Below are 27,398 nucleotides of genomic sequence, written 5' to 3'. Positions count from 1 at the left end.
CTAATTGACCAGTCCAATTGCCTGAGGGTCTATTCAGGCATGTTTAGGCCAAACACCCAAATGATCCATACAGCAAATGTATCTCAAGTGAATGAAGAGTACAGCAACATCTAAATATTCCAGTAAGAACTCAAAAAATGTAACTCACAAACATTTTAGTTATACATCTTTTCTGTAATCAAGTGCAGGCTGAAGATTCATAGTTTTCCCTCGACTTTCATCATTATCTTCAAAATTTAAATCCTTTTCCCAGTTGTAAAGAAATCTATTCTTTCTCCTGATTGTACCACCTCCACCCCACCCATGGAAACCATGCTGACAGCAAAATGATAACAATGATTCAGTCATATTTCCTGAGCAGAAAAATGGCCCCAAGTTCTCATCAGAAGGAACCTGAAGGTAAGGATAGAGCAGTTTTAGTGCGGCTCAAGGTAACAGTCTTCATCATAAAGTATTAACCTTTCAAAATCCAAAGTTTTCATTGACTTGTTGAAAAATTTTAATGACCCTAATGTTGCTGGACATACAGTTTGAGATGAGGTTATTTATAAATCCTATGCCAACATGGAATTTCTTTCTGCATCTAAAGTTCATCTTGAAGATACACATACAAAGCTGATGGAATCTCCAGTTTTCAATGCTGACAACACAGACATTACCATGATCGCCGTGCACAGACAATACCATGATTCAAAGATCAGACCTATATGTATAAGTATGTAACGCCCAAATGCTACCTTCCACATTATACCTTACCAATATCTGGATTCAAAAGGGTACAGGCAGTGACATTTGTGGCAAAATTCATCAGATATTTTACAACAGAATAATTCCTCAAGGAAAAATTGCAGGCAATGCTAGTACCATGACACTTCCCAGTCAGAGAAATAGCATTTATATATTTGTACAATTGGCTTCTGTGTAACTATTTCATACAAATGACACCTGTCTATAAAAGACAAAATTCTCCTGTCCCTTGAATGTCCTTCATAAACAAGTTCCACCAAGCTGAATGAAAATCTTCATGATGGAAGCTGCATCAAATACATAAGGTGTCACTGTTTTTGTATGCTGACAAAGGTTTTGGGTATTGATGATTTTCTAAATAAAGAAAACCTTAAAACTTGAAGTTGTATTTGAGTTTATTTTGGTAAAATACAAAAAGAATTGCATTTAATTCACAGTTATTGATTTTGTATTACATGTATATACACAACATCAAACATCAGCAGGCCTAGAGGTACATAAATGCTGTAGACATAACATGTTCTGAAACTTTCTGGATTGTCCTGAATTTAGACAAGCTTCAGAACAAATTTTCTAGTCTGATCCATCTTAAACATTGATGCACATGTTGGTTTCATGTCAATAATGTCTGCCAAATATTAGGATGATTCATCAATAGCTGTGGGACTAACTGCACAGTCAAAATTATTCTATACAGTATTTATTCTTAACACGAAAAAGGGGCATAACTCTGGTAAAACGCATCAGAGTGTGTTGGCAGAACAATATATGCACGTTTACCTGATGTCAATAACATCTGCCAAGTTTCAAGGCAGCCAACAGAAATATGCAGGAGTTGTTGTACATATAAGAATTTCATTATGTACATTCCAGATGGTCAAGTTTAATGCTATATGCAGTCAGCTTCTTCCTTTATTGTTACCTTGACTACAACAAAAACACTCGCAAACCAAATTTTTTATATTCTGATGAGATTTAAGGTGATCATTTTGATCCTTCTATGACCTCATTAACCCTGACATTAGTTTGCTATATTCATTAAATACTGTTGTAACTGAACTTCAGATCTTTTGTCAATTATAACTGAAGAAAAATAAAAATAAATAACAAAACAGAAGGACACCTTCAAGAATATCATACACCTTAAAGAATATCATACAAAAATCGCTATCAGATTCTACTTTATTCAAGGGACACTTGGCAAATGTAGACAAATAACATGTTTTCCCACACTTAATACTGTTCTAAATACAAGAATTTGTGAATCATCCCACAGTACTTTTTGTGAGCCTGTTCATTTATTCATTGTAAAAAGATTAGAAGTCTTAATATACCATAACCTTTTCCTTCAAAAGATAACAATTTACCACTCGGAGAAATAATATTAATATACTTGTAAAGTGAGCTTCTGGGTAACTGTTTCATGTCTATAAAGATAAAATTGTCTTGTCCCTTGGATGTCCTTTGTAAACAAGTTTCACCATGCTGAATGATAATCATCATTATGGAAGCTGCATCAAATAATTTACACGAAAGGTCTCTGGATTTCTTTATCATCCATTCAGAGGAGTCGTGTCTGATGCTTCTTCCTCTTCCATCTCTTTGCTGTCAACCCAGTGCTGAAAAGAATGATTGCTGAGGCATTAGTATCATCATACAAAGAATTTCCACAAAATATTACTTCTGGTGGTCTATTCCACAAAAAACCCAAATACCATCCTCTCTTAATACCATTTTTAGTTACTGTGCATTGCAAGCAGCAAACACCTACCATTATGTCAGCTATTACACCATGTTCATTAGCAAAGAAATACTGCAAACTATATATGGACAAACTGGACAAACTAGCCAACTAGAGCTATATTAGCATCAAAATCAATTTGTTTTTAGCTCTCACAGAGGTAAGGCCAAGTGAGCTTATGTTGTGGCCCTGCATTTGTTATGTCTTGTCCATCATTGGTCCAGGAACAATTGCTACTTCAAACTTCCCAAAAGCAGGGAACCAACTTTAACCATATCTGGCACTGCATCCTGGCATGAAAAGGTTTCAGATTTGCACAAATGATGCCAATATGCCATCAAATACAAAGCAGCCACTGTTATTAGTTTTATCGGTAAATGACTTCTCAAAAATTGCTCAACATAATTTTTACTAAATCTGACAAAAAACATTCTAGCATAGGAGACTTTCATTCCTTGCAGTGTTGAGAATGAATATGCTGTATCATGTACCTAATGCATTTTACTCTCTTTGCCAACAAACACTAAAGCCACTAAACACCTTGAAATAGAATTGCCATATTAAAATATCTGAAATATTGTTTTTATGTTATGACATGCATATGAATTATTTATGGGTATTTCAAAGAATAAATGCCAACAGTCACAATTTATTGCAAATCTGTATTTTCATATTTATTTGTAAGAAAAAGTCAAAAGCAAATGGACCAGTATGCTTTTCTCTGAAACACTAAAAAATGTAATGACTATTGTTAATCCAAATATCCAGACCCTCCAATTTTCTATACAACAAACCTTAAAAAAAATGCTGTCCATAAAATTGAAAAACACAAACAAAAAACCCCCAGATCTTACTGTTGTGACCAGACTGCATTTGATTTCATTCATAGATAATGGTAACAGACATCATACTCATTAAGATGCTTACTATTTATCTCATAAACTGTTAGTGCCTACTAGATACTGACCAGAAAACATAATTAAAAAATGCCTACCTTTGAATGCTGTTCATTATCATGGTTGGATTAAATTTTTAGCAAATTTTATATCAAATGCAAATATTTTCGGTAATTATATGTTGAGTTCATATCTAACTGCTCTATAACATTGTGTTGTTGAGTGATAAAGACAAAACCTTTTCTCAAAAGAATAAAATTTGGTCATGCAATAGCGGTTCACCTTCGATAAATTGAGAAGGAAATATGAATGGAAAAGAAATCTTATTCTGACCAACCTACTCAATTAATTTTTAGCATGAAACCATATACATGCATGTGGGGGGAGCAGGAGGGGGTCTAGTGTACAATGTGACAACTTAGTGCTGCAAATATTTCCTTCCAGTCCACAGATTCATTACATGTATGAATTTGCTTTTACAAACTTATATATGCACGGTGAGCAACATCACTTGGGCGTTTTGTTTATTTTTTATATGTACAATCTTGGTTGCAGACAGTTTTAAGACTAATTCAACTCTGAATTGCTAGATAAAGCAATAAAATAATCAAAATGATATTTTCTTTTTAGTCTCATGTAATCATGAGATGAAATCCACAAATGGTGATCAAGGCATAATGAAATGAACTTTTCAAGTGCATCTTTCACTATATTTGGAGAGTGTTTGCTTTATTTTTTATTTTTGGTGTTTACGATTTCTCCAACTTCCAAGCCTCACAATTTAGGGTCTAACAGTTTCTAAGAATCCTCCAGCTCAAAGACCACACAATGCAGGGTCTAACAGTTCTGGGTTTCCTCCAACTCGCATACCAAAGAATGAAAGGTCTTATAGCAGTGAGGTTTCCTTCAACTCCCAGACCTCACAATCCAAAGTTTGACAGTTTTCATGATTTTTCAAACTCTAGACCTCACAATGAAGGATCTGACAGCTATTAGTTTTTTTTCTCTATCTTACATTCCTCACAAATTAAGGGTCTGACACTTTTTAGGTTTCCTCCAACTCAAAGTTCATACAAAGTAGTGTCTGACACCTTTTAGGTTTCCTCTAACTCAAAGACCACACAGTGAAGGAACTGACACCTTATAGGTTTCCAACAACTCATAGATCTCACAATCAAGGAACTAGTACCTTTTAGGTTTCCTTCAACTCAAAGACCAAACATTGCATGATTTGAAAGTTTTCTGGTTTCCTCCAACTCACAGACCACACAATATAGGGTCAAACAGTTTTTCAGGTTTCCTCCAACTCAAAGACTACACAATGTTGGGTGTAATAGGTTTTAGGCTTCTTCCTACTCCCAGACCTCACAATAAAGAGTCAGACAGTTTTCAGGTTTCTCCAACTTAAAAAGACTACACAGTGTACTGTTCACAGTTTTAGGTTTCTACAAATGAAGAGTCTGACAGTTTTTAAGTTTCCTCCAACTCATAGACAAAACAAAATATGGTCTGACAATTATTTTTTATAGTTTTCCACAAACTTCCAAACCTCACAATGAAGAGTCTGATAGTCTTAATATTTCCTCCAACACATAGACCACACAATGTGGGGTCTAACAATTTGTATGTTTCCTTCAACTCACAGGCCACACAAGAGAGGGTTTGACAGTTTTCAAGTTTCCTCCAACTTTCAAACCTCACAATGGAGGTTTTGACCAAACAAAACATTGTCTGATAAATTACAGGATCTATTACAAGATCAAATTTATTACAACTTCTTACTGTACAATGTTAAACAGATGATCCTCACTGATTCCTCAAGTCAGACTGAAGCTGTGAAATGATCTAAATAATTAATAGCTCACAAAATATGTGAATTCCCTCAGTAAATGTATTTTTTCATATGCAAGGAATAAAAATGTAAAATCTGATTTCTCCCAAGATGAAATAGAGTAAAACCTGCTGTGATAGATACCTTCATAATTAGAACACATACCCATAAATGCATATACAGTATCAAAAGATGAGAGGGTCAAATGAAATATTTATATATGATTTGACAGAACATTAGAAAAGTGCATTTTTCACAGGAATTTTCTAAAACCTAATTTCAGTCGTCTGAAGGACCTGGTATGTCATCTATCATCAACAAGTTTACTAAAACTGTCAAGATGTACATCATGCCCATCACTCCCAGCTTATATAAAATCTTAATTTTGCTACTTATTTTATTTACAAAATGAGCTAAAACTCTGTTTACAAGAACTGGTATATGATTTATATCAGTTTTGCCTCACCCTTCGCACAAGTTCCTGTTTTCGCCTTTTCCTGCCACTTAATCGTGTTTTCTCTTTGCTGCCAAGATCTGAAGTCACTGACTCTACTCTTTCTTCTTGCTCTCTTTTGGATGAAAAATCTAAGGACATGATTTGGCTCCTTTCCTGTGAACAATAATGCAATAAAGTGTTTTAACATTAATCCCTCTATCAACAGGACATTTGGAGTAGGTGACAATATCCATACTGGTATGGAGGAAAATACAAAAATTACATGAGCACATAAATTAGGTCATACTGACCTACTTTGGGTATGGTTGAGATGCATCCACTTATAAATTTTCATGCATAGGTGAAATAGTGTCCTTAATATTGAGGGTGTAATGAATAAAGATCTGAAAATAAAAAATCATCAAAGCATAAAATGGGGTCACACTCACCAAGTTTTCATATAAGTGATGTAATTTTGTTTAGATGTAGCCATTTAAAAAATCTTATGTGTGTACATGAAATAAGAGTCAGACATTTTGAAACTGAAATTTACTTACACTAACCTAGTTTTATTGTGGTTGAGTTTCTGGCATTCACATTTATTCACACACTCATTTCTGTCAGTGTAAGTAAATATGGTTCAAGATATTGAGTAACAGAGAGGAAAAATATAAAAGTCACTCAAGCATGAAAATTAACCACTCTGAACTAATTTTGGTATGGGTGAGTTACTTTTGATGTGATATTTCTACATACAATAGTTCATGCATTTCAATCAAATTGTCTTGAGGGTGTAACAAAAAGATGAAGATACAAAATACACCAAAGCATTTCTGAAAACGAGGTCATACTGTCCTAGTATGGGTATGACTGAGATAATCTTCTAATGATCCATCCATAAACAAATTTTCATATGTGTATGTGAAATAGATTCCAAGATATTCAATGTGCAATTTACGGCCATCTAAGTAGCAATAAAATTAAATTTTCATGGACAAGCTCTGACTCAAGGTTACTAGCCCTACCTGTTGCACAATTCGACCACACAAAGTGCATGATTACTTTGATCAGACTGGGTAATCCCTGTTTCTGATTGTTCCTTTCGTACTGATAATCAGTGGTATTCGATGCATAAACAAACAATGATGATGAAGAACATTTCAAAATGTTTTAAAATGTACATGGATGAGTATGTCCTTATAAATCAATTAAAGTGAGCCTAATTTTTTAGATCTGTCCTGTACTTTTCATATTTTCAATTTTATGGGCCATCAAAATGTGCATTGAACAGACTATACCAACTCTCACATGTGTAGGTGAAATAAGGTTGAAGATATATCATGGTGTAATGAATGGATAGCTGAAAATACAAAAGTCACTCAATCATGATCATTAGGTCACAGTGACCTTATATTGGTATGGTTAAGTCACTTTTGTTTAGATGTATCCACATAGCAATTTTCTTTAGTGGAGGTGTGATATGGTCTACAATATTCAGGGTGTAACAATTGGACAGCTGAAAATACACAGAATTAAAGCATGACAATTGGTGACAGTGACCTAGTCTTAGTCAAGTTGAGTTACACTCATTGTGATGTGTCCACATACTGATTTCACGAGCATAAGTGAAATAGGGTCCAAATGGCATTCAGAGTTTGACATATATACCAGAATTGACTGACATGAAAATATTTAAATAAGATGTTGGAAGTTTTGGCTAAGAAACTCATATTCACTGAAAAAAATAATTGTTTTGGTGAAAATGGCACATGGGTATTTGACCTGTTCATATATGTAAGATACACATTACAAACTATGTCAAATTGCCCTGGGGAGTTCTGTGAACAGTATAGCGTAACCTCCATTAGGGAACCATCACTGCCTTAGTTCCCTACCTTAACCAAGTATGGGAATAGACCATTTGATTTCATGGGCAAAGAAAGACTCCCAACAACAGTTAAATCATTTTTTTAAGTCCCTTGAATGGAATGATGCCTTACTAGCCAAAAAGACATTCCATGAATCCAAGATAAGTCTATTTCTTTTTTTTAATTGCTGTTTGTTGATACTATCTCTGACACTCTGGAGCAATAACAAGATTTTCAAAATGGCTATCAGTGCCCATATTGGATGTAGGATTGGTAACATGTTCATTAAGGACAAACTCTGTACCATAAGAATTCTTTTTGGTGAAAACACCATGCTGATATGATCATCTGTTCAGGAACAAGATTTTAAGCGGGACACAATCAGATATATTGAATATCTGAGAAGCACCATTTTTATTTAGGACCAATTAGGCTGGATGGGATGAATGTAAAGTTTCCTGGTAATACCTTAATAAGCAATTTAGGACAACAGACAACAGGCTATCTCATACGCATCTGGTCTATGACATGGAAATGTTAAAATGAGATGAACTAAAATGTGAAATAATCCCTATACAAATTAAGATGTAAACTATGTCTTGGTACAAGTGCACAACACAGAGTAGCAAATTTGATTGTATCAGCAAAATACCTCAACTTAAAACAGTTCTGTTAAAAACGTCAATGTCCAATTACAATAATGTAGCTTTAAAATACAGTATCAACTGGTCCATATAAATGTGTTATAAGTCAGAAGGGAGGGAAATATATGTTGGGTTGACTGTAACTGCCCTTTAATAAACAAACGTCTGACATAAAAACTTTGAAGATCTGAGTCATATGACATTGAGGATATAATGAATTTATAGCTGAAAATATAAAAGTCACTAAAGCATAAAAATTGGGTCATAATGACCCAGTTTCATATAAAGGAGTTACTCTTCCTCAGATACATCCGTGTATCAGCTTTCATAAGTGTAAGTAGATAGGATCCAGGATATCAAAAATATAGCAAACAGATGAGACATTCATAAAATCATACAATAATTAAATATAAAACACATTCTCTCTCAAATTTAAAGTTGAAGCCCAATGAATTCTGACAAAAAAGTCAAAAGAACTCAAAAGTATTTTTTTCTAACATTTCCAAAGCATTTTCCAATCTTGTAACCCAATATACCTTTTAGAAGTAACATTCTTTGCATAACCTTTAAGTGAAAGGCACTATATGGCTTTATTGTGATAAATATACTGTATTTGATTCAGTCAGCTACTACAACTGAGGCCTAACTGGAACAGATTGCTTCTTCTATCCCATTATCATACATACATGTGCACAGGCTATCCAACCAATCATGATCCTACTGAGAATGACCAATCAAACCACAAAGTGCCTCTAGTCATTGATTTGGCAAGTTTACCATAGAATAAAGATATCCTCCAGTAATTCCCTCAGAATGGGCACCAAGAACTGTCCAATACTTTTGTAGTTGCTTCTTTCGATAAATTTTGTAGACTGCTTACCATATGTGGATGCAATAACTATATAGAATCTCTTCACTGTTCACAATTAGCACTCACTGTTCCAAGATGTTTATTTTACTTCAGTAAAAGATGTTATTTATCTGCAAGTATTAATTTACAACAGAAATGTACATGCTACAGGAATGGAACATTATATGCCTCCTGCATGTTTGATAGTCCACTATACAGGCCATTAAGACACTAAATAACACACAATACATAGGTTCAATGTTAACTTTATTGTAAATATAAATAATCTTTGGCATAATTGGGGCAAATCCTGTCACAGCACACTGCACCAGACGAGCTTTTTATTGTTTCTATAGGAATACTTCAGGAAGAGAGACTTGGGGGAGTTTGTAGTATTGTGAAGAGTGTCTGACACCTGTACGTGGAGCCACAAGGGGCTGATATGAGGTATATAGGGACACTGATAACCGAAACTAGACAAGTCTGATCCTGAGGATTGCTATGATAACAAACATCAGCTGATACTCCATACATGCACCGCAGGAAGTGGTTATGAAATATATGGGCATAATAGTTGAGTACATTTAAGTATTGACACAAATTGGGGGTCAAAAGCAAAGCTGTGAATGCATGAAACTTGCATGAAACTAGAAAATGCCAGAGAATTTACCAAAACATAGATCAAATTTTTTTAAAAATTGTAAACATTCATCAAAAGAAAGATGTTGGAAAAGCTCCTTTTGATCAGTAAAATTCAAAACTTTTGTTGATGAAAGTTCTTTCTTTTCCAAACTTTTTATATATCAAAGAGTGCCAATCTTATCTTTTACCTGGTAGCAAACCATAAAAAGGTAGCAAATTTCCCACCATTGCTATTGTGTATTTTGAGCCCTGAAATAGCTCTAATTTAGTTCAGTTTTGACTTCAGTATAGAATCTAAAAGAAGCTATCTTACCTTTATTCCTATTTCAAGCAGCTTTTCCTCTTTATCAATTGTATTATCACTATTTAAATCATCATCAACATCAGAGTCAAAATAATCAGCATCTACATACATCCTTTTCTTGACCCCAGTTCTCTTCCTTCTGTTTGTAGATTTTTTACTGTCACTCATAATCTGAGTCTTTGCTAGCTCCTCCTTCAGTGGTGGTATCTTCAATTCTGATTGGTCTGAAGTGTCCCACTGGCTCTGCCCCAACCCAAGGGAGAGGGTTTCTATCGTCTGGCTGTACTTGTCAAGCATACTGATGTCTGGGGCCTCATCACCATCATTTATGTCATCTATGGAAAAGTGAACAAAGCTTTAGCATGTCTGTACAGTCATCACCCATCATAATATATATTGTTATACACAAATGTGGCTTATTGGCCAAAATTAAGCCCATAATGGATTGCCACAACTTACACTTTTTTACTGACATCAACAAACATTTGGACATAAGGCCATTTTCCACAAAAATTGAAACTGCTTTCATGCCTTAAACCATACATTTGCCAAACAAAACTGTAATGCTTGGATCAATCTGTAAATAGCTAATTTGTACATGAATACAAAGTCACTGTGACCTCTTTCCTGCAGTGGTTCTCAATGAATAAAAGTAACATTACAACCATCAATAATCATTAAGGGGCTTGTAGAAAAGTGAGACTTCATGGCACTTAATTTTGTGAACTGACCTAATTTTATGTCAATTTCATTACCAATTATATCAACTTATACAAAGTGCTATTTATGGATCACAAGTCAAAATCAGAGACTGAACTTGGGACCACAGAGGTGCAATACATGAAGACATTCTGTGCTCTCAGAAGTGAAGGAAACCCAGATGAAAGCATTTGACCTTGGATGAGCAACTACTTATCCGTATACATGTCATAAGCAGGGATTGAACTTGAGACTATAGAGATACAAAACAATTAATATATACTTGTTCTCTATAGCTCAGATGATGGGATAGTGCTTGTGAAGTGGAGGAATCCCAGAATAAAGCACTGGTCAAGGATGACTGGTTACTTACACTTACACATGTCGGAAGCAGGGAATGAATCTGGGACCACGGAGGTGTTTGGCAAGTGATGTTGTGCTATTCCAGGCCTCACTTAAAATAAGGATCTAAGCCCAATATACACAGATCTGTTTCCAAAATACTATTGACTTTTGCCCTTAAATACCTTCTTTTGAATCGCCACTGGAGTCAGAGTCCATCAGTTCTGTGAATTCCTGGTCCACATCCAAACAAGAGGGGTCTGTCAGATTAATGGCAGAATGGTCCATATCACCTCCTTTCACTACTCCTATTTCAGGATCCTCAGTGGAGGATTCTTCATCTAAGGCATATAAAAATTATATCACAAATATGTGAAAATGTAACATGATAGCTCATCATTCAAATGTCAAAGTTGTGCGTGTAATATTCAAAATAAATTGTTTGAAAGTACTGATATGATGTCATGATATCCTTTGAGAAACTGAACTGTAAGTATTTACAATTTTGACATTTCTTTCACAAAATTTAAAAAATTTCAACAAAAACAAAATACCATCCCCAACATGTTATTACTAAACAAAATCTGAACAAGTAGCAATAAATTTTTTATCTACCATTAACATGTTTTATTGATGATAGCATCTCACTTTTCATCTACCATTAACATTTTTATTACCATTTGTGTGTGCTATAAAGACAACTGTGGCATTAATCTTGTGATTTTTTGCTACAATAAGATCCAGATGAAAAAGAGTATTGTATCATTAAAAATAAGTTTTTTAGTGAAAGAATTTAAAAGGACTGTTTGTTTTTAAACATAAAGGAAACATCTATTATTTTTCAAAACTGCATTTTGTGCTTTGTAGGAACTGATATTTAAAATGTTTTTTTCTGAGCTTTCCAGATCAGTGAAAAAAAGCTTTCTTCAGAAATTTTGGATACTGACCAATTTACAATGACAACATCATCCTACAACTTAAAAAGTCTTCATCATACAACTTAAAAAGTGCTAGATCCCAGCCATAAATGGAAGCCAATAAATCCAAGCTGGTATCCGATCCATTATTATTCAAATGCCATTTTACAACATGAATTGAAATACAGACCCTGGCAGTATCTGTAGAAATTCCATGCTATGTCTGACTGTTCCTCAATGTAATCCCGTCCCTTCATTGAACCAAAATGGCTGACCCAACCAGAGCTGATATTGGCTGTTACAAGAAAATATTCCTCTCCAATCGCCACTAATCTTTCACACTAAAATATGAACCAAATAAGAAAATAAAACAAGAGGCCTAAATTGGATCAAGGCAACTTACCTGGCTGACATCTGCCTAACGGCCATATGCTAAGAGTAGGTAAACTGCTTCCCATACAAATTTTCAATGATGTTGATCGAATATGTTAGGAATCAGTTGTTTCAAAGTTTCTCTATTTTTGGTATCTTCATCCATATTTGATGGTACAGTGGCCTCATTTGTCGAATATTTAAAGGATATTATGTGCAAGGACGCTTTCTGTTAAAGATTGTTACATTATGTTGAGTGGCTTTCTTTAGATGAAGTTCTATTTTTAGTAATACTGGCCCAATTTAATGAGGTTTTCTGTCACATTTAGTGAAATTCTGTTAAAAATTAGGTCATTTCAAGGTTCTCTACTCTTAGTAACATATTCAATAGCAGATCAACATCACTTGTACAAATCTGGAAGACCTTTATACCAGGATGCTTTCTGTGTAAATTTTTTAAAATTTTGTTGAGCATTTTTTTTTTTAAGTATTGCTTAAAGGTTTATTTATTTATAGTAGATATTGACATATTTTGATGTCACTTACTTGAAAGCCCTTCATGCGAAAATGCTTTCCTTTAGATCTGGTAAAATTCTGTTGAGAACTTTCTGAGAGGCTATTTTAAATGTTTCCTGCTTTTTTGTAATGGCAGCCCTACTCGCTGGTGGATTGGCATCATTTGCATAACTTTAAATCCTATCAGGCCTGGATGCTTTTATAGTAAATTTGGCAAACTGCTGTTGAGCAGTTTTTGAGAAATTGGTCATTTTGAAGATTTTTCAATTTTTAGTAATGGTGTCCAGAACTGACAGTGGATTTGCATTATTTACATAAATTTCATAGCCTTTTAAGACAAGATGTTTTTGGTCATATTTGGTCAACTACTGTTCCGTGCTCTTTCTTAGAAGTTGTTTAAAGTCATTTTACTTTTATTAACAGTGGCCATACTTGATGGTGGATCAGCATAATTTGTACAAATCGGAAAGGCCTTTATACTAGGATGTTTTCAGTGCAAATTTGGTCAAATTCTGTTTGTCAGTTTATGAAAAGTCATTTTTCTATTCTTAGTAATGACAACCAAAGTTGATGGTGGCTCTGCACATTTGGAAGAAATTTAAAAGAACTGTATGCCAGCATGCTTCCTGTACAGTTGTGTCAATTTCTCTTTAGTAGACTGAGAAAAAATTAACTTTATAGCTTTTTCTAGATAGAGAAAACTTTTTGAAAACTTTGATGCCTGAAATCTTCCTGTAAAATTGTGTGTAAATCAGTCAAGTAGTTTTTGAGAAGAAGCTGTAAATAACAACTATAAACAAACAAGACACAATTGATAAAGGATTATACCAAAAGTTCATGTAGCTTGACAGTCAGCGCGCAACCAATAAAAAAATTATTGCCGATGTTTGCTGTTATTCTTGTTGTTCAAATTTAAGTGAAATAGTTATCAAAATAAAGAATAAAGAATACTGAAAGCACGAGATTTTGACAATTTTCTCTTGGCATTGCACATATAATAATGACAATAATAATAATAATAATAATAATAATAATAACAACAACTTGACAGCGCACATCAAATAATAATAGTAGTAATAATAATTACTTTATTTACTGAAACTCAAATGGTCAAAAACCAACAAGGCCTTCTTCCATTATTGACATGTGATGTGCAATTTTTACACGCTGCAGTGTCTTTTGACAACAATGCTATTAAAGAATTGACAATTGATCTACTGCTACTATAAAATATGAACAAGGCATTAAAGATGAGTCTGTACAGGATTTGGACGAAGATTAGTAGTCAACCTGTATAAGGAATTACAAGTAGATGAAAGAACATTACTTTGAAATAACAGTACATGTGCCAAATTTACTGTATGTTTTCAGATACCCAGAAAATCAATCTGTATACAGTCATTAGCCCCAAAAGTAACAATTCTCTTGAATGAGTCTGAGTTTTATATGACCTTTCACACTCCATTTTAAATATTTTAATTTTTGGTGTCAAAATATCTCAAATGGAGTTGGTAAGGTCAGAATAAACTCAGCCTAATTGAGAAACTGCTTTGCATCAGATGAACTTTGCCTTGGACCTCAGAGTATACAGTATGTGTCAAATGCCTTGGCCCTCAGAGTGTACAGTATGTGTCAAATGCCTTGGCCCTCAGAGTGTACAGTATGTGTCAAATGCCTTGGCCCTCAGAGTGTACAGTATGTGTCAAATGCCTTATCCCTCAGAGTGTACAGTATGTGTCAAATGCCTTGGCCCTCAGAGTGCACACTACGTGTCAAATGCATTGGCCCTCAGAGTGTACAGTATGTGTCAAATGCATTGGCCCTAGGACTGTACAGTATGAGTCAAATGCCTGGACCCTCAGAGTGTACAATACAAGTTAAATGCCTTGGCCCTCAGAGTGTACAGTATGTGTCAAATACCTTGGCCCTAGGACTGTACAGTATGAGTCAAATGCCTGGACCCTCAGAGTGCACAAGTTAAATGCCCTGGCCCTCAGAGTGTACAGTACGTGTCAAATGCCTTGGCCCTAGGACTGTACAGTAAGAGTCAAATGCCTTGGCACTCAGAGTGTACAGAATGTGTCAGATACTATGCTTTCTCAGAAAGAAAACAATCCATGTGCTGTGGTCTCATCAAGACAGAAATTGGCTAGTTCTGGTCCCTCTGACATGGTTAATAATTCTCTGTGTGTTCAGCTTTGTAAGGATTTTAGGTAATCAGGGACTTGGCTGTGATGCAGCATGTTTGTTTACCATCAACATCCAGATGGGTGCAATTAATATGCTATTTGCTTGTTCATATGCTATCACTGGATCAGTTATACAGTTGGATGTGCCCCTTTGAATAAAGGATTTGAGTGATTGACTGACCCTGGGTATGCTGGACATGCAGAATAAAAATAAATGAACTCTTCTCATTATAATTAATCCATGGTCAAGCCATTTCTCGCTGATTTGTGTAAGTATGATAGCATTTATGTTTATAATAATCTCCGTTCTATTTGGACAAGTGACATTTATAGCCCTGCTGTGTAACTCATCTTGTAGCAGACAAATCTCATGTGGTTGATTCTTGCCTTCCGCCATACTCACAGATCTCGCTGGGCTTCGCCAATGTCGCAAATTGCAATTTTTTGTCCCTATTGGTGACAAAATATACCATCTGGCAATCTTTTGGGTGACAACATTTTTGACTGTTAAAAAATGTGTATACAGTCTTGGGTTTTGAGTGGAGAAATTCAAAGGCACCATGACAGGAAACCACAAACTTGGATATAAAACTGCACTGGAAACTTATCACATAAACGAATCCTTTGTTCATATTGACAAACCACCCTAACATGGCATTATTATATCATAATCCGCTTACGCTGATGTCTGGGCTTAGTACTACTGTATGCTGTAAGATAACCAAAATAGTCATGCTACCTTACTAGCAACAATCGACCATCTCTGAACGACTACAATCAACCAGACAACAGCAATATTTTTATCTTTTTAAAAATGTACCAGAAAAAATGGTTTTGCTGAAACTTAAAAGAAAATAGATTACCTTTAATGCACCAATCATTTTTTATATATATATACTAAGCATATGAAAAAAAAGTATGTCTCAGTCAATATTCTACAATTATTTGATGTTGCCACAGCAATAACAAATGGGCATTTGTTTGGTCCTTCAAAGAGGGCCTTTAGTGGCACCTTCAATAACACATGCACCTTCATCAAAGCAAGCCGAAGGCCTTTGATCAAGGGAAGTCATCAAGAAACTTAAATAAAAGCACTTTTTAATTTTTAATAGTGATTGGAACATATTTATTATGTTGTGAAAGTTTCCTGTTTGCAACAAACCAGTTCATGCTTATAATCGCTACCAACAGCGTAATAAAAACCAAATTAAACCAATATTCTTAAGCAATTGATATCTGGCCATTGAGTTAAATGAAGGTGGTTCATCTCCCAAAACTGTAAAACTTTTTAATTTGTTCACGTTTTCATTTCCCCATGAATAGTCTCTGGCTGACTAAAATCTAGGCCAATTTAAGTACAGTGGTCACCCTCTTATACCGCCACCCCTTCTGCATGGGGAAAGTGGCCTTATAAGACAGGTGGCCTTTCCAAAGGGGGACTAAAATTTTGGTGAGAAGTATATGTAAAGTATGTAGTAAGAAAGCTAGATACTTCAAACATTTAATATCTTCATTTAATATCTTTGTTTAAAAGTAACATTAATTATTAAAAGGTTCTTCTTGTCTTAAGAAAAGACTTATTTCAACTGAATATACATTAATAGTTCTTATTCTTGATGTAGGGGTGATATGCAGGTGGGTATTGTTGTCATGCACATTGCAAAACCATTCAAAAGCATCATTTAAATCTTGGTACATACACAATTCTCTTTCCATTTGCTCCATTTTCCCACTGCTGCTGAATAACCTCCCTATCAGTGTTATGATATTGTTTATTTGAGTCTTTTCTACATAAAATTGTTTTATTTGAGTCTTTTCTAAATAAAATTGTTCGGCAAGTCCCCCCTCCCCCACCCTCTGATGTTGTTGAGTAGAATAGCCAACTTTCTTCTAAAGTAATACGTCTCCGTTTATGTGATGACATGTTAATGTTTGGTAATGATTTATTTGGATGTTGCTAAGTGTATGCGATTTAATTATGCAGACAAAACTTTTGTATCTATAGTGGACAAAATGCCCTCCTCGTAAAGGAAGCAATAGATGTATTGTCACATGATTTTTCAGTATTTGTCTGGTACCCTGTTTTGATCTAATACTCGAATTAATGACTTTTTCATATATATGTACATTATTTAACACATTGTATGTGTACTACACAAATGCAATTTGTCAATATACAAGTGTATTTCAGACTACTTGTCTTCATTTAATCAAACTTTCCAATGTTTGTTTTTCTTTTAATCTCTCTCTGTAAATCCTAGTCACTAATGACAGGTCACTTCTTAAGAAGTCCTCCCCACACACACTTACTTATCTAAATATCCGCTTATGTCGACAATATTACCTTGGTCCTGAGGATGCTGAGATAAATGGATAGAACTGTATTATGATGGTGACCTTTATGGAAAATTGGCGACAAAATATTGAGGTTGGCGATTAGTGGGCGACAGCTTTTTTAAAGCCAGTGCCAACCCTTCATACTTAAACTCGTAGAATCTTGATTTGAACATAAGGTAATCTGATACTATTGATACTTAGTTTTAGCTAAGGTAGAAAACCAACAAATGTTTGACATGAAGATCAAGGTTAGACTGGTGATCAGTGAAATGCATGCTCAATTTGCAGATTTCCAGTCAAACTGTACAAAACCAGTCGCTCACTATCAATCAGATTCAGCTTGTATCAGTGCACTTTAGTGGCTCTTTCTGATCTTTACAGGATTAAAAGTACATTGTCTTCAATTTAACAAATAAAAAATATTATGGGTTCGATATGTCTAGTGCTGTTTACATATAACTGGTCCCAGCTTTAAAAAATCAGTCCTGGACTTTGGACCACCATAATTTCAGGCCCTGCCCAAGGTTTCAGATCTCCCTTATTAACATGTTTAATGATGAAGTCTCCGATTATGAGAATAGTTTATTTATAATTATTACAGTGTATGTTTGTGTCTGTTTTCTCATCTGTCATTAGTGGAAATCATTGAATAAGGGAATACAAAGCTGTTGCATCTAAGATGACAGATGCTTTTTCACTATCTGTGACACTTTATTGGCCGAGAGTTTTCTAGTGTAGCTTGAGTGACTCGAGGTTTTTCCTGTATTCTGGATGAGTTGGAAGAATTATTTTCCTTCTATGTGTTTTCTTCTGTTGCCATCAGCCTGCCAGTTTCATCGATCTACTTTTGTGATTCTTCTTTTAGTGCGTTAACAATTACTGTTTTCATATTGGAAATGTCTTCTTGCACTGCTGTTAAAATGTGAAGATGAAAACTATTTGAAAAAGTGTAGCCATACTCAAGGTCAATAATTTTTGACATTTATATGTGATTTTTAAAAATTCACCATCTTTTGATAATTTATTTGCTTTAGCTGTCATTTGTGCAAGTTCTTTTAAGTAATTTGTTTTCTCTTATTTGGGATGTTGTGTCTATTTCACTGCATTTCACTGTATACAGTTCTAAAACTTAAGGTGTAGCTATGTTGCTATTTAGGTAAAATACAAAATGTTTTCAAATTTAGTTGTCCTGCTAAAATTCACACAATTTTAATTCTCCTGAAAATAATGTAAATACAACATACCAATGCTTTGATTGCTCTTTTCAGCTCCCAACGATTAGCAGCATATGTAATGTCCGCTGTTGGGTGAGATGCCAGCATTGGTTGATTTGTATCTTCATGGTCCTTTGTGGAGTTCTTCATGTGCTTCTTTCTACAAAGCAAAAATAAATGAAAAGTGTGCAAAAAAAAGGTAAGTAACAAAGAACAGGAATGGTTACCACCCTCTCTTATGCAATATAAAAATTCCCAAACCTAAAACAACACCTACAAAAAAGTGGGATAGATGGATGGATGAAATGGTGGGTGGACAAAGGCAGAACTATATGCCCCTTCAACACATTCATGGTGGGCATAAAACACACAAAAATCATACATTAAACTTGGCACATAGGACACCTCTGTGTAATTAACACCAGTCTATACTGGACATTCTTGGAATTCAAACAAACTTATATTAAAGCAACCACCTGTCTAACATGACCAATTTTCTGATGTTCCCAGAGGTGTCTGCTTTAAACCTGTTTGACTGTAATTTGTAGCCAATTGTCAAAGTCACACACCCAGAGCTGTCATTACATAATTTGCCAGTATATCAGGTCTACGTTGTTAGTTTTACCTATTATTACAAGAAAACTGTACTTGATATGCCAGCAAAACATGCAGGAGCTGATCCAGGTATACAGTGTTGGCAAGTTGGGTAGATGTTGTACATGAAGATGAATTACTGCCTGATTCAAAACACTACGCTCTGGAATATGACCACAACACATTCTAGTCCGATTTATTTTACTCTCACATATTTCACTAATACTTTAATACCTCAATATGAATTGAAAAATTATGCATGTATTGATGATGTTCACTCAAATTATGTCCATATATCAAACAATGTTTCTGATGTTTTTAATAAAAATAATATGCAATGATTTGTAAATGTGCCAACAGTCTATAAATAAACATATTATCCAGCTCATATAGGTAAAATAATTATCCATCTTTGGGGACAATTAAGGAGGATGTTAGATAGACACAGAGTATTACTAAAAGGAAATGAGGATTACAGCATGCTGTCTTGTTACATATTTCTAATTCCAAGACCTATCCTTTAATGGAAATATGTTGTTTGTGCATTATTTCATGGTGAATTTTCACAAATTTTAAAATAATTACTCATCAAGTTCCACTTTTTTCACCCTCTTCTTGTGCATCGCTGTTTTTGCCCAATTAGCTGAAGGCTGCTTTTTCAATATACAGGCTGTCAATGTATGCAGTTCTTGGTTGGCCACAGGGTATGCAGATGTGCTGTTTGGACAGCTGAAAAAAATATTCTCCATCATCTCATATCTATTTTAATTTCAAACTAGGGATGGACAGGTAACCAGCCTGGCCACCCAGACTGTGCCAGGTTTTGCACCACCTGGAAATAACCTGGCCTGGCTGGGTTTTAAGATGCAAATTTCATCTTGCCAGGTCTTTTTACCCCCTCCCCCACCCTCAGCAAAAATGTTATAAGAAAAAGTGTTTTATGTTGACAAAAATGGGGTTGAGGGGGGAACCTGACAAATGGGAGTAGAGAAATCTGACCCGGTAAAAACTGACCCAGTTGGGTACCTGAACCCACTACCCAGCAAAGTTTTCCTACCTGTCCATCCCAGCTCAAACCATTGACATATGTTAATGTAAAACTCATAAAGAAAATAAATCAGTGCAAAGTATTTCATATAAAATGACTAAGCTATTAAATCTATTACTAGATATATTATCAAGTTACAACTAAAAATCTTAGAAAACTGCCTGACAAAAGTTATTACTTACTTATTTCATTAATTATACTGATTTGTAAATAATTCACTTATTATTTATTATATGATCAAATTTTGTCACTGACAGTAGTCCCTCTGTGGCGTGGAGATGATGAATAGGTCCAATGTGCCCTCCCACATATCACAAGAGGTGACTAATAAACACATGAGCCATGATGTCACAGTGGTTGCATGTCAGACTCACAACCAAAGGGATATGGGTTCAAATCCTACCACTGGATCAGCCTGGGTGGCCACTGTGGTATGTCTTTGGCTCATTACTCCTATTGCATCAGTACTAAAAACACATTTCATGTTTCCTGTGAAGTAAGACACCTAACCAAGCCAAGCCAAGAAACCAATAGTAGAGATTCCAGGTTTTCATGAACTTTGACCTGTTTGACACTGTCCATCAGCTGGAGCTCATAACTCATTTAAGGTACATATTCATCATTATTTAGTATCTGATGAAAAAACTTTACCTACATTTACAAAGTTCATATGTTTCTGTCTTGCAGTCTCAGAGAAAATCAACAATAACAAAAGCTTTATTTGGAATCCAAAAACATTTGTTTCTCAAAGTTTATTCCACAAAATAATTCTCAAAAGAACAGAGTGGAATGGCAATTTCTGCATTTACAGGCTATCTCATCCCAAACTGCAAATTATATTTTTCCCCCTTCATCTGTTCCATAGACAAACAACCTTTTTCCAGGAAATATAATAAAAGAAAGCTTATTCTATTATACAAACCAATTCAGTTTGGTTTGTGGATTTTGCTCTATCTGACTGCATTTACTGCAAAAATTGTGACAGTCTGAATTTATTAGGACTTTACACAAAGTGAATGAATCCAAATGTGTTGTGGGTTATTCTGACATCTGATTTGTATAATTCCAACCACTATGGGGAAATTCCAACCTCTATGAGTAATCACAAGGAATTGTGGTAGTTCCCCCTGCGAGAACAAATCCATGACTTCATGACCACTCATGAATGTACATAAAATGTTCTTCAAATGTTCATGATTAGTTCATTATTTGAGTTCATGAAAGTTCCACAACTAAGTAAAGTTCATAATTAACACTTCAAGAATTTTGATGACTCATATACATGAAGTTCATGAACATAATGATCATTTCTTGTTCATACAGAAATGTTTGCATGCCAGATATTTTGGAATATATTTAGTCCCAGTCTATTTAATGTGTGTGTGTGTGTGTATGTATGTATGTACGTGTGTGTGTGCATGTGTGTGTATGTATGTATGTATGTATGTATGTAGGTAGGTAGGTATGAAGGTAGGTAGGTATATATGTGGCAGTAAAGTTATGGGTTTTTAAAAGTAAAATCAGAATCAGAATGTATGGATATTAAGTCATTTATGGCCTATCAGACCATTTTACATGACTAATTTAAACTGATGAATTTTCTCCTTTTCATTCTTCTTTCCACTTCCCAATCCTCTCTTTTTTCCAAAGCTTCCTCTTCCTCTCTTCCTTCCCTGCTGCTTTATTTGACTTGACAATTTCTGCACTCTTCTTTTCTTTTATAATTTCATATGATATCAAATGGGTGTGACATATTAAAACTCTGACTTCCTAGTATTTTTCTACTCAAATGGCATGGTTCCCAGTATACTGTAGAGGTCAAAGCTCCACAAAGAAATCCATGTATTGTTCCCAATATACTGTACAAGTCAAAGCGTCATGAAAAAATTCATGCATTGTTCCCAATATGCTGTACAAGTCAGCTCCATGAGGAAATCCATGCATTGTCCCAATACACTATGCAGGTCAAGCTCCATGAAAAAATCCATGCATTGTTCCCAATATACTATACAGGTCAAAGCTTCATGAGGAAATCCATGCATTGTTCCCAATATACTATACTGGTCAAGCTCCATAAGAAAATCCATGCATTGTCCCAATATACTATACTGGTCAAGCTCCATAAGAAAATCCATGCATTGTTCTCAATATACTATACTGGTCAAGATCCATGAGGAAATCCATGCATTGTCCCAATATACTATGCTGGTCAAGCTTCATGAGGAAATCCATGCATTGTCCCAATATACTATGCTGGTCAAGCTCCATGAGGAAATCCATGCATTGTTCCCAATATACTATACAGGTCAAGCTCCATAAGAAAATCCATGCATTGTTCTCAACATACTATACTGGTCAAGATCCATGAGGAAATCCATGCATTGTCCCAATATACTATGCTGGTCAAGCTTCATGAAGAAATCCATGCATTGTCCCAATATACTATGCTGGTCAAGCTCCATGAGGAAATCCATGCATTGTCCCAATATACTATGCTGGTCAAGCTCCATAAGGAAATCCATGTCCCAATATACTATGCTGGTCAAGCTCCATGAGGAAATCCATGCATTGTCCCAATATACTATGCTGGTCAAGCTCCATGAGGAAATCCATGCATTGTTCCCAATATACTATTCTGGTCAAGCTCCATAAGAAAATCCATGCATTGTTCCCAATATACTATACTGGTCAAGCTCCATGAGAAAATCCATGCATTGTTCCCAATATACTATGCTGGTCAAGCTCCATGAGGAAATTCATGCATTGTTCCCAATATACTATACTGGTCAAGCTCCATGAGAAAATCCATGCATTATCCCACTATACTATACTGGTCAAGCTCCATGAGGAAATCCATGCATTGTTCCCAATATACTGTACAAGTTAGCTCCATGAGGAAATCCATGCATTGTCCCACTATACTATACTGGTCAAGCTCCATGAGGAAATCCATGCATTGTTCCCAATATACTGTACAAGTTAGCTCCATGAGGAAATCCATGCATTGTCCCAATATACTATACTGGTCAAGCTCCATGAGGAAATACATGCATTGTTCCCAATATACTATACAGGTCAAAACTCCATGAGGAAATCCATGTGTTGTTCCCAATATACTGTACAAGTCAAAGCTCCATGAGGAAATCCATGCGTTGTTCCCAATATACTGTACAAGTCAGCTCCATGAAGAAATTGATGCATTGTTCCCAATATACTGTACAGGTCAAAGCTTTGCCACATATTTTTGTTGTGCATCATACATAAAACAGTGTAATGGGTAGAAATATATTATATATTATTGGGAAATGCATTAAAACAAGTGACATTCTATGCCCATGAAGTGTCGTCTGGATGCAAGCATCACATGGGTATGAGGGAATTCATCATTGATACGTGATATGCATACTTTACTAAAACAACTAACATTTCAAATGAAACAAAGGGTGTCAATCTGCACAGATTATATTTCTAAAAGGGTGAAAGTAAGTGTTGAAGTGCACCAAAACCAATGACTCAAGGTAGATATTAATTATAAGAACTATAGCCCCTCCCCCCCACCCCCCGGCTATTACACCCTACCAATTTTAAAAACAGAAAGAATCAAGAATACAAAATGTGCACAAAACTTACTCATTTCAGGGTTTTCAATAGACACGTATACTTGGGTTTTTATGTGAGGAATTTAAATATAACCCATTTCTGATGCGCAGAAATTCCGACTTGTACGTCTTTTTGACACAAAGATTTGGGCTGGAGCATCAGTCTTATTTACCTTGATTTGCCTCTGGCTTAGTTTCTTACTATGAGTGTGCTCTCCATAACAAATTTACTGTAGGAGGCACTGATTGGCATCTGCTTGATAACAGTTTACACCTTGACAGCCAATAATATTGCACCAATGGAAGATATATATCAACTGGGCCAAGCTAACAGTTCACCGATATCATGCTTAAGTGCAACTGAATTAGGTTGGACTGTTTTGAGATTACATACATTTGAAGTTTATAACAGAGGAAAATGAAACACTTATGACAGGAATGGACTGCTTTTGATCAGATATCAGCAATAGTATGTTTGGAGATCAAATTATAATCAAATGGTCAGAAGTGGAGCATATGGCAGCACTCAAAGTAGATTGTCAAGGAAAGTGGACCAACTTGAATTGTTTTATTGATAATTAATTTGCTTCATTTGACTTCACTGGATTCATTTCTGATAAAATATTGGCATTTGTTTCATTGCACTTTAAATTATAATCAGTTTGACAAAACGAAAATGTATTGCTTCTAGGGAAAACCATTTTTCAGTGTGGGATTTGTTTTATTGGCAATTAATTTGCTTCAATTGGCAAAACATTTAAAACCTCAATCATTTTAAATAATGGTTCATTCAGCAAAACTTGAGCGAACATAACACTCAGTGCATACATCTATACTTAAAAATCATAGTGGCGCAAAGAAGTCTTTTTTTTTTCTGTGATGAATTTTCTGACCCTCAGATTCCAAAGAAACAGAAAGATAGTGTCAGCTCTGAGGAAAAGGAGGAGTGTCAATCTCCACAAATTTTCAGAAAATTTAAGGACGAGTGGAAACGTGAACTGACAATTCTGTGATATACATCCTTGATATTTGAATAAATATATAACCTTCATAGTTGTATGGGTATATTTTTGCATATAAAATGATCTGAACAGTTTATAACAGAATATGTTGAGAAGTTGAAAATCTAATAGGGGTATAAAATAATCCTTTGTTTCATATACAAAATATACACACAGTAATACATAGTAAGACAGAGAAACACTTTTACAAAAATCAGATTGTATGTTTTTTACAAAATACTATACAAGTATTTGTCATTATTCAGCACAAGACAAGAAATCTTAAACATCATTTGCCTTGACCAATAATTAAGAATTTCAGGTATGGGCCCATTCCCAAAGAATTAACTCTCAAGATTACAGTTTTGACTCTTTAAATTTTCATTTTGACTCTTGGGATTTTGGGGTCAAGGGTCAACTGACTTCAGTTTTGAAATGAGAACCCTACATTTAATTCACTGATTTATAACTTCCAACTCTACAGTCACTGAGCAATCCCTAACATTGTAATCTTTTTGAGTTTAAACAAAACATTAGTTTTCAATATACTTGTGGAATCTGCTCAGTTTCTTTTTCTCTGGTTGCTGGAAGAGTTAATTTTCAGTAAAGAGGTGAATGCAAAACCAACACATATATAGAAGGTAAACACTTGAGCATCTGCATCCTATATATGCAATTATATTTCCCAAAACTTGAAGAAGAAAAAAAGGAGCTAAAATATGCCCTTGCATCTTAGCATTACGGAAATTTAGTTATCCAGAGCTTACAGAACACTATGAACTACATCACTCCTTAAAACATAAAACTTGCCCACACAAATATGGACCATGTGAAGGTGCTGAATTTCCGTTAGGTGTGAAACATTAAGAATGTGACAATATTTGGGACCGCTTGGTAGCAGTCAAATAAGAAATTAGAAATCAGTGAATAAAATGAGAAAGTTCTGCACATTTTCTTTATACTTGATGATTTTTGTTTTTAAATCTGTGGGGAGGGGGGATTTGCTGGGGGAAGGAGTAGGAAGAAACTCATTCTGCGACATATATAGCCTTAATAAAATATCACTGTTATCCTATTAGCAACAGGCTGTTGTTGTGGGTTTAACGCCATTTTTAGCACATGACAGATGGCAGCCAGTCTATCCGGTTGTTGAAGAACACGGAAAAAAAAACAAAAAACAAACGAAGCAGGGTTGTCAAATGAATCAAGTTTCAGTACTGTCAGTTTTCCCTAAACCCTAATTTGTGCAGCAGTGACCCCAAACTGTTATCTTGACACTCATTTCTGACACCAAAGTTTTTTTAAAATTTTATTTATTCATTTTTTTTAATTTTTTTTTTTACTCAATCTGACTCCCATTTCTGTCACCTATGGGATTTTTGACGTTCAATCTTGCTGTTGGAGTATTACAACCTCCATCCTCAGAGGAAGGGTATAATTTACAGACGAAGGGGAAAAAACTATCGATTGTGTCCAACAAGGACGCCTGATAGATCTACCTGGTTCTGCAGGCATCTTAAGATAAACGTCAGGCAGGTAATATTGTATAATTAATGCATATTGTAACGCCCGTTCGAGGAGCAAACCAGTTGTTGTTAAGACTTTTATGCGAAGAGCCGATTGCGCGCTAAGGGAGGCTACTCTTACCAATTAGATAACATACTTGAAGAGTATTTCTTTTCGTAACATCGTCTGTTAAATTGTCCTAGGATAGTACTTTTCTTTATATGCAGGATATATTTTGTCAGTTTACCACAATATATTTTTTTTTCTTCAGCTAATCCAGCTAGCTCTTGTTTGCCAATCCCAGTCGGTTCCTTCATTTATATTTACCCACTTCTGTAGAAAAGAGGCTACATCAAAATTGGACTTGTTCCGTGCGTCCGTTCCACTTCTGTAGTTTCAGATACTCAGGCTCTCCCGCTCGGTTTCTTCATAAAGTAATGCCCGATCCGCACTCTTAGTAGCACAAGTTACTATTCTCACTTCCTCCGAATTTTTTTTTTCTTCCAGTGATTCTTTTTCTTTCATATTGCAGTTATTATCCCTGATACAATCAGCACAGTCAAGCATGGCAAGTGTATACTATGTATATAATCCAAGGACAAGCGATCCTACCTATATTTAAAATTCTTCAAAATTTGGACCAAATTTGAAAGGTAGCTTAATATTGATAGAGCTATGGAAAAGTAGGGGGCATCTGTTCCTGGAATTTGGTTTTAAATGTTTCCAAAATGTTTGAGTAAATAAATAAAGAAATTGTTTGTTGTCACAAAACACAGTGAAGTAAATCAAGTTACTTCAACCTCTTTCATCCAAATGAACATGGCAGTATTCAAGTATTTTAAAGCTCCTCCTATAATTAATTTTCAATTTGACATTTAACGTTGAAAAATAACATTTAGCATAAAAAATCTTATTCTGATATAGTGCACATTTTATTTAATTAATATCCGCGTATATGTTAATGCATGTTAATGATACCCCCCCCCCCCGTTTAGAGGTGAGTAGTATCATAATGGGCGATGTAGACTATGCTAACCTATCACGTCTCTCAATTCATAAACCCCCTTCTAGTTCCCATAGCTTTTCTCCACTGTGGATGTTTTGC

The 27,398-nt window shown here is 35.0% G+C and overlaps 1 protein-coding gene across 1 annotated transcript; it reads right to left on the bottom strand.

The window, feature by feature from the left end:
- Nucleotides 1-1,124: 1,124 nt before the first annotated feature.
- On the bottom strand, nt 1,125-26,403 carry LOC149785117 (uncharacterized). Its single transcript, XM_089978884.1, has 8 exons — nt 26,287-26,403; nt 19,725-19,868; nt 18,576-18,705; nt 12,108-12,258; nt 11,186-11,341; nt 9,969-10,294; nt 5,682-5,825; nt 1,125-2,366 (listed from the first exon to the last, which is right to left on the bottom strand). The coding sequence occupies exons 2-8, from the start codon at nt 19,760-19,762 to the stop codon at nt 2,301-2,303; spliced, it is 1,011 nt and encodes a 336-aa protein (XP_089835010.1). The 5' UTR covers nt 19,763-19,868; nt 26,287-26,403; the 3' UTR covers nt 1,125-2,300.
- Nucleotides 26,404-27,398: the final 995 nt, after the last annotated feature.

This window comes from Sinohyriopsis cumingii, chromosome 13 (genome assembly GCF_028554795.1).
Source record: "Sinohyriopsis cumingii isolate HCF-2022 chromosome 13, ASM2855479v2, whole genome shotgun sequence".
NCBI lineage: Eukaryota > Metazoa > Mollusca > Bivalvia > Unionida > Unionidae > Sinohyriopsis > Sinohyriopsis cumingii.
The sequence above is the reverse complement of the archived record's forward strand: the minus strand, read 5'-3'. Positions and strand labels throughout refer to the sequence as shown.

What these genes read in the sequence shown, in the direction of transcription:
- LOC149785117 (XM_089978884.1), bottom strand. Translation starts at nt 19,762, where the DNA reads ATGCACAAGAAGAGGGTGAAAAAAGTGGAACTTGATGA. An exon ending in AAAAAAGTGGAACTTGATGA is followed by an intron (nt 18,706 to 19,724) that starts GTAATTATTTTA and finishes TTTGCTTTGTAG; the next exon opens with AAAGAAGCACATGAAGAACT. An exon ending in CAGTGGCGATTCAAAAGAAG is followed by an intron (nt 10,295 to 11,185) that starts GTATTTAAGGGC and finishes ACTTTTCCATAG; the next exon opens with ATGACATAAATGATGGTGAT.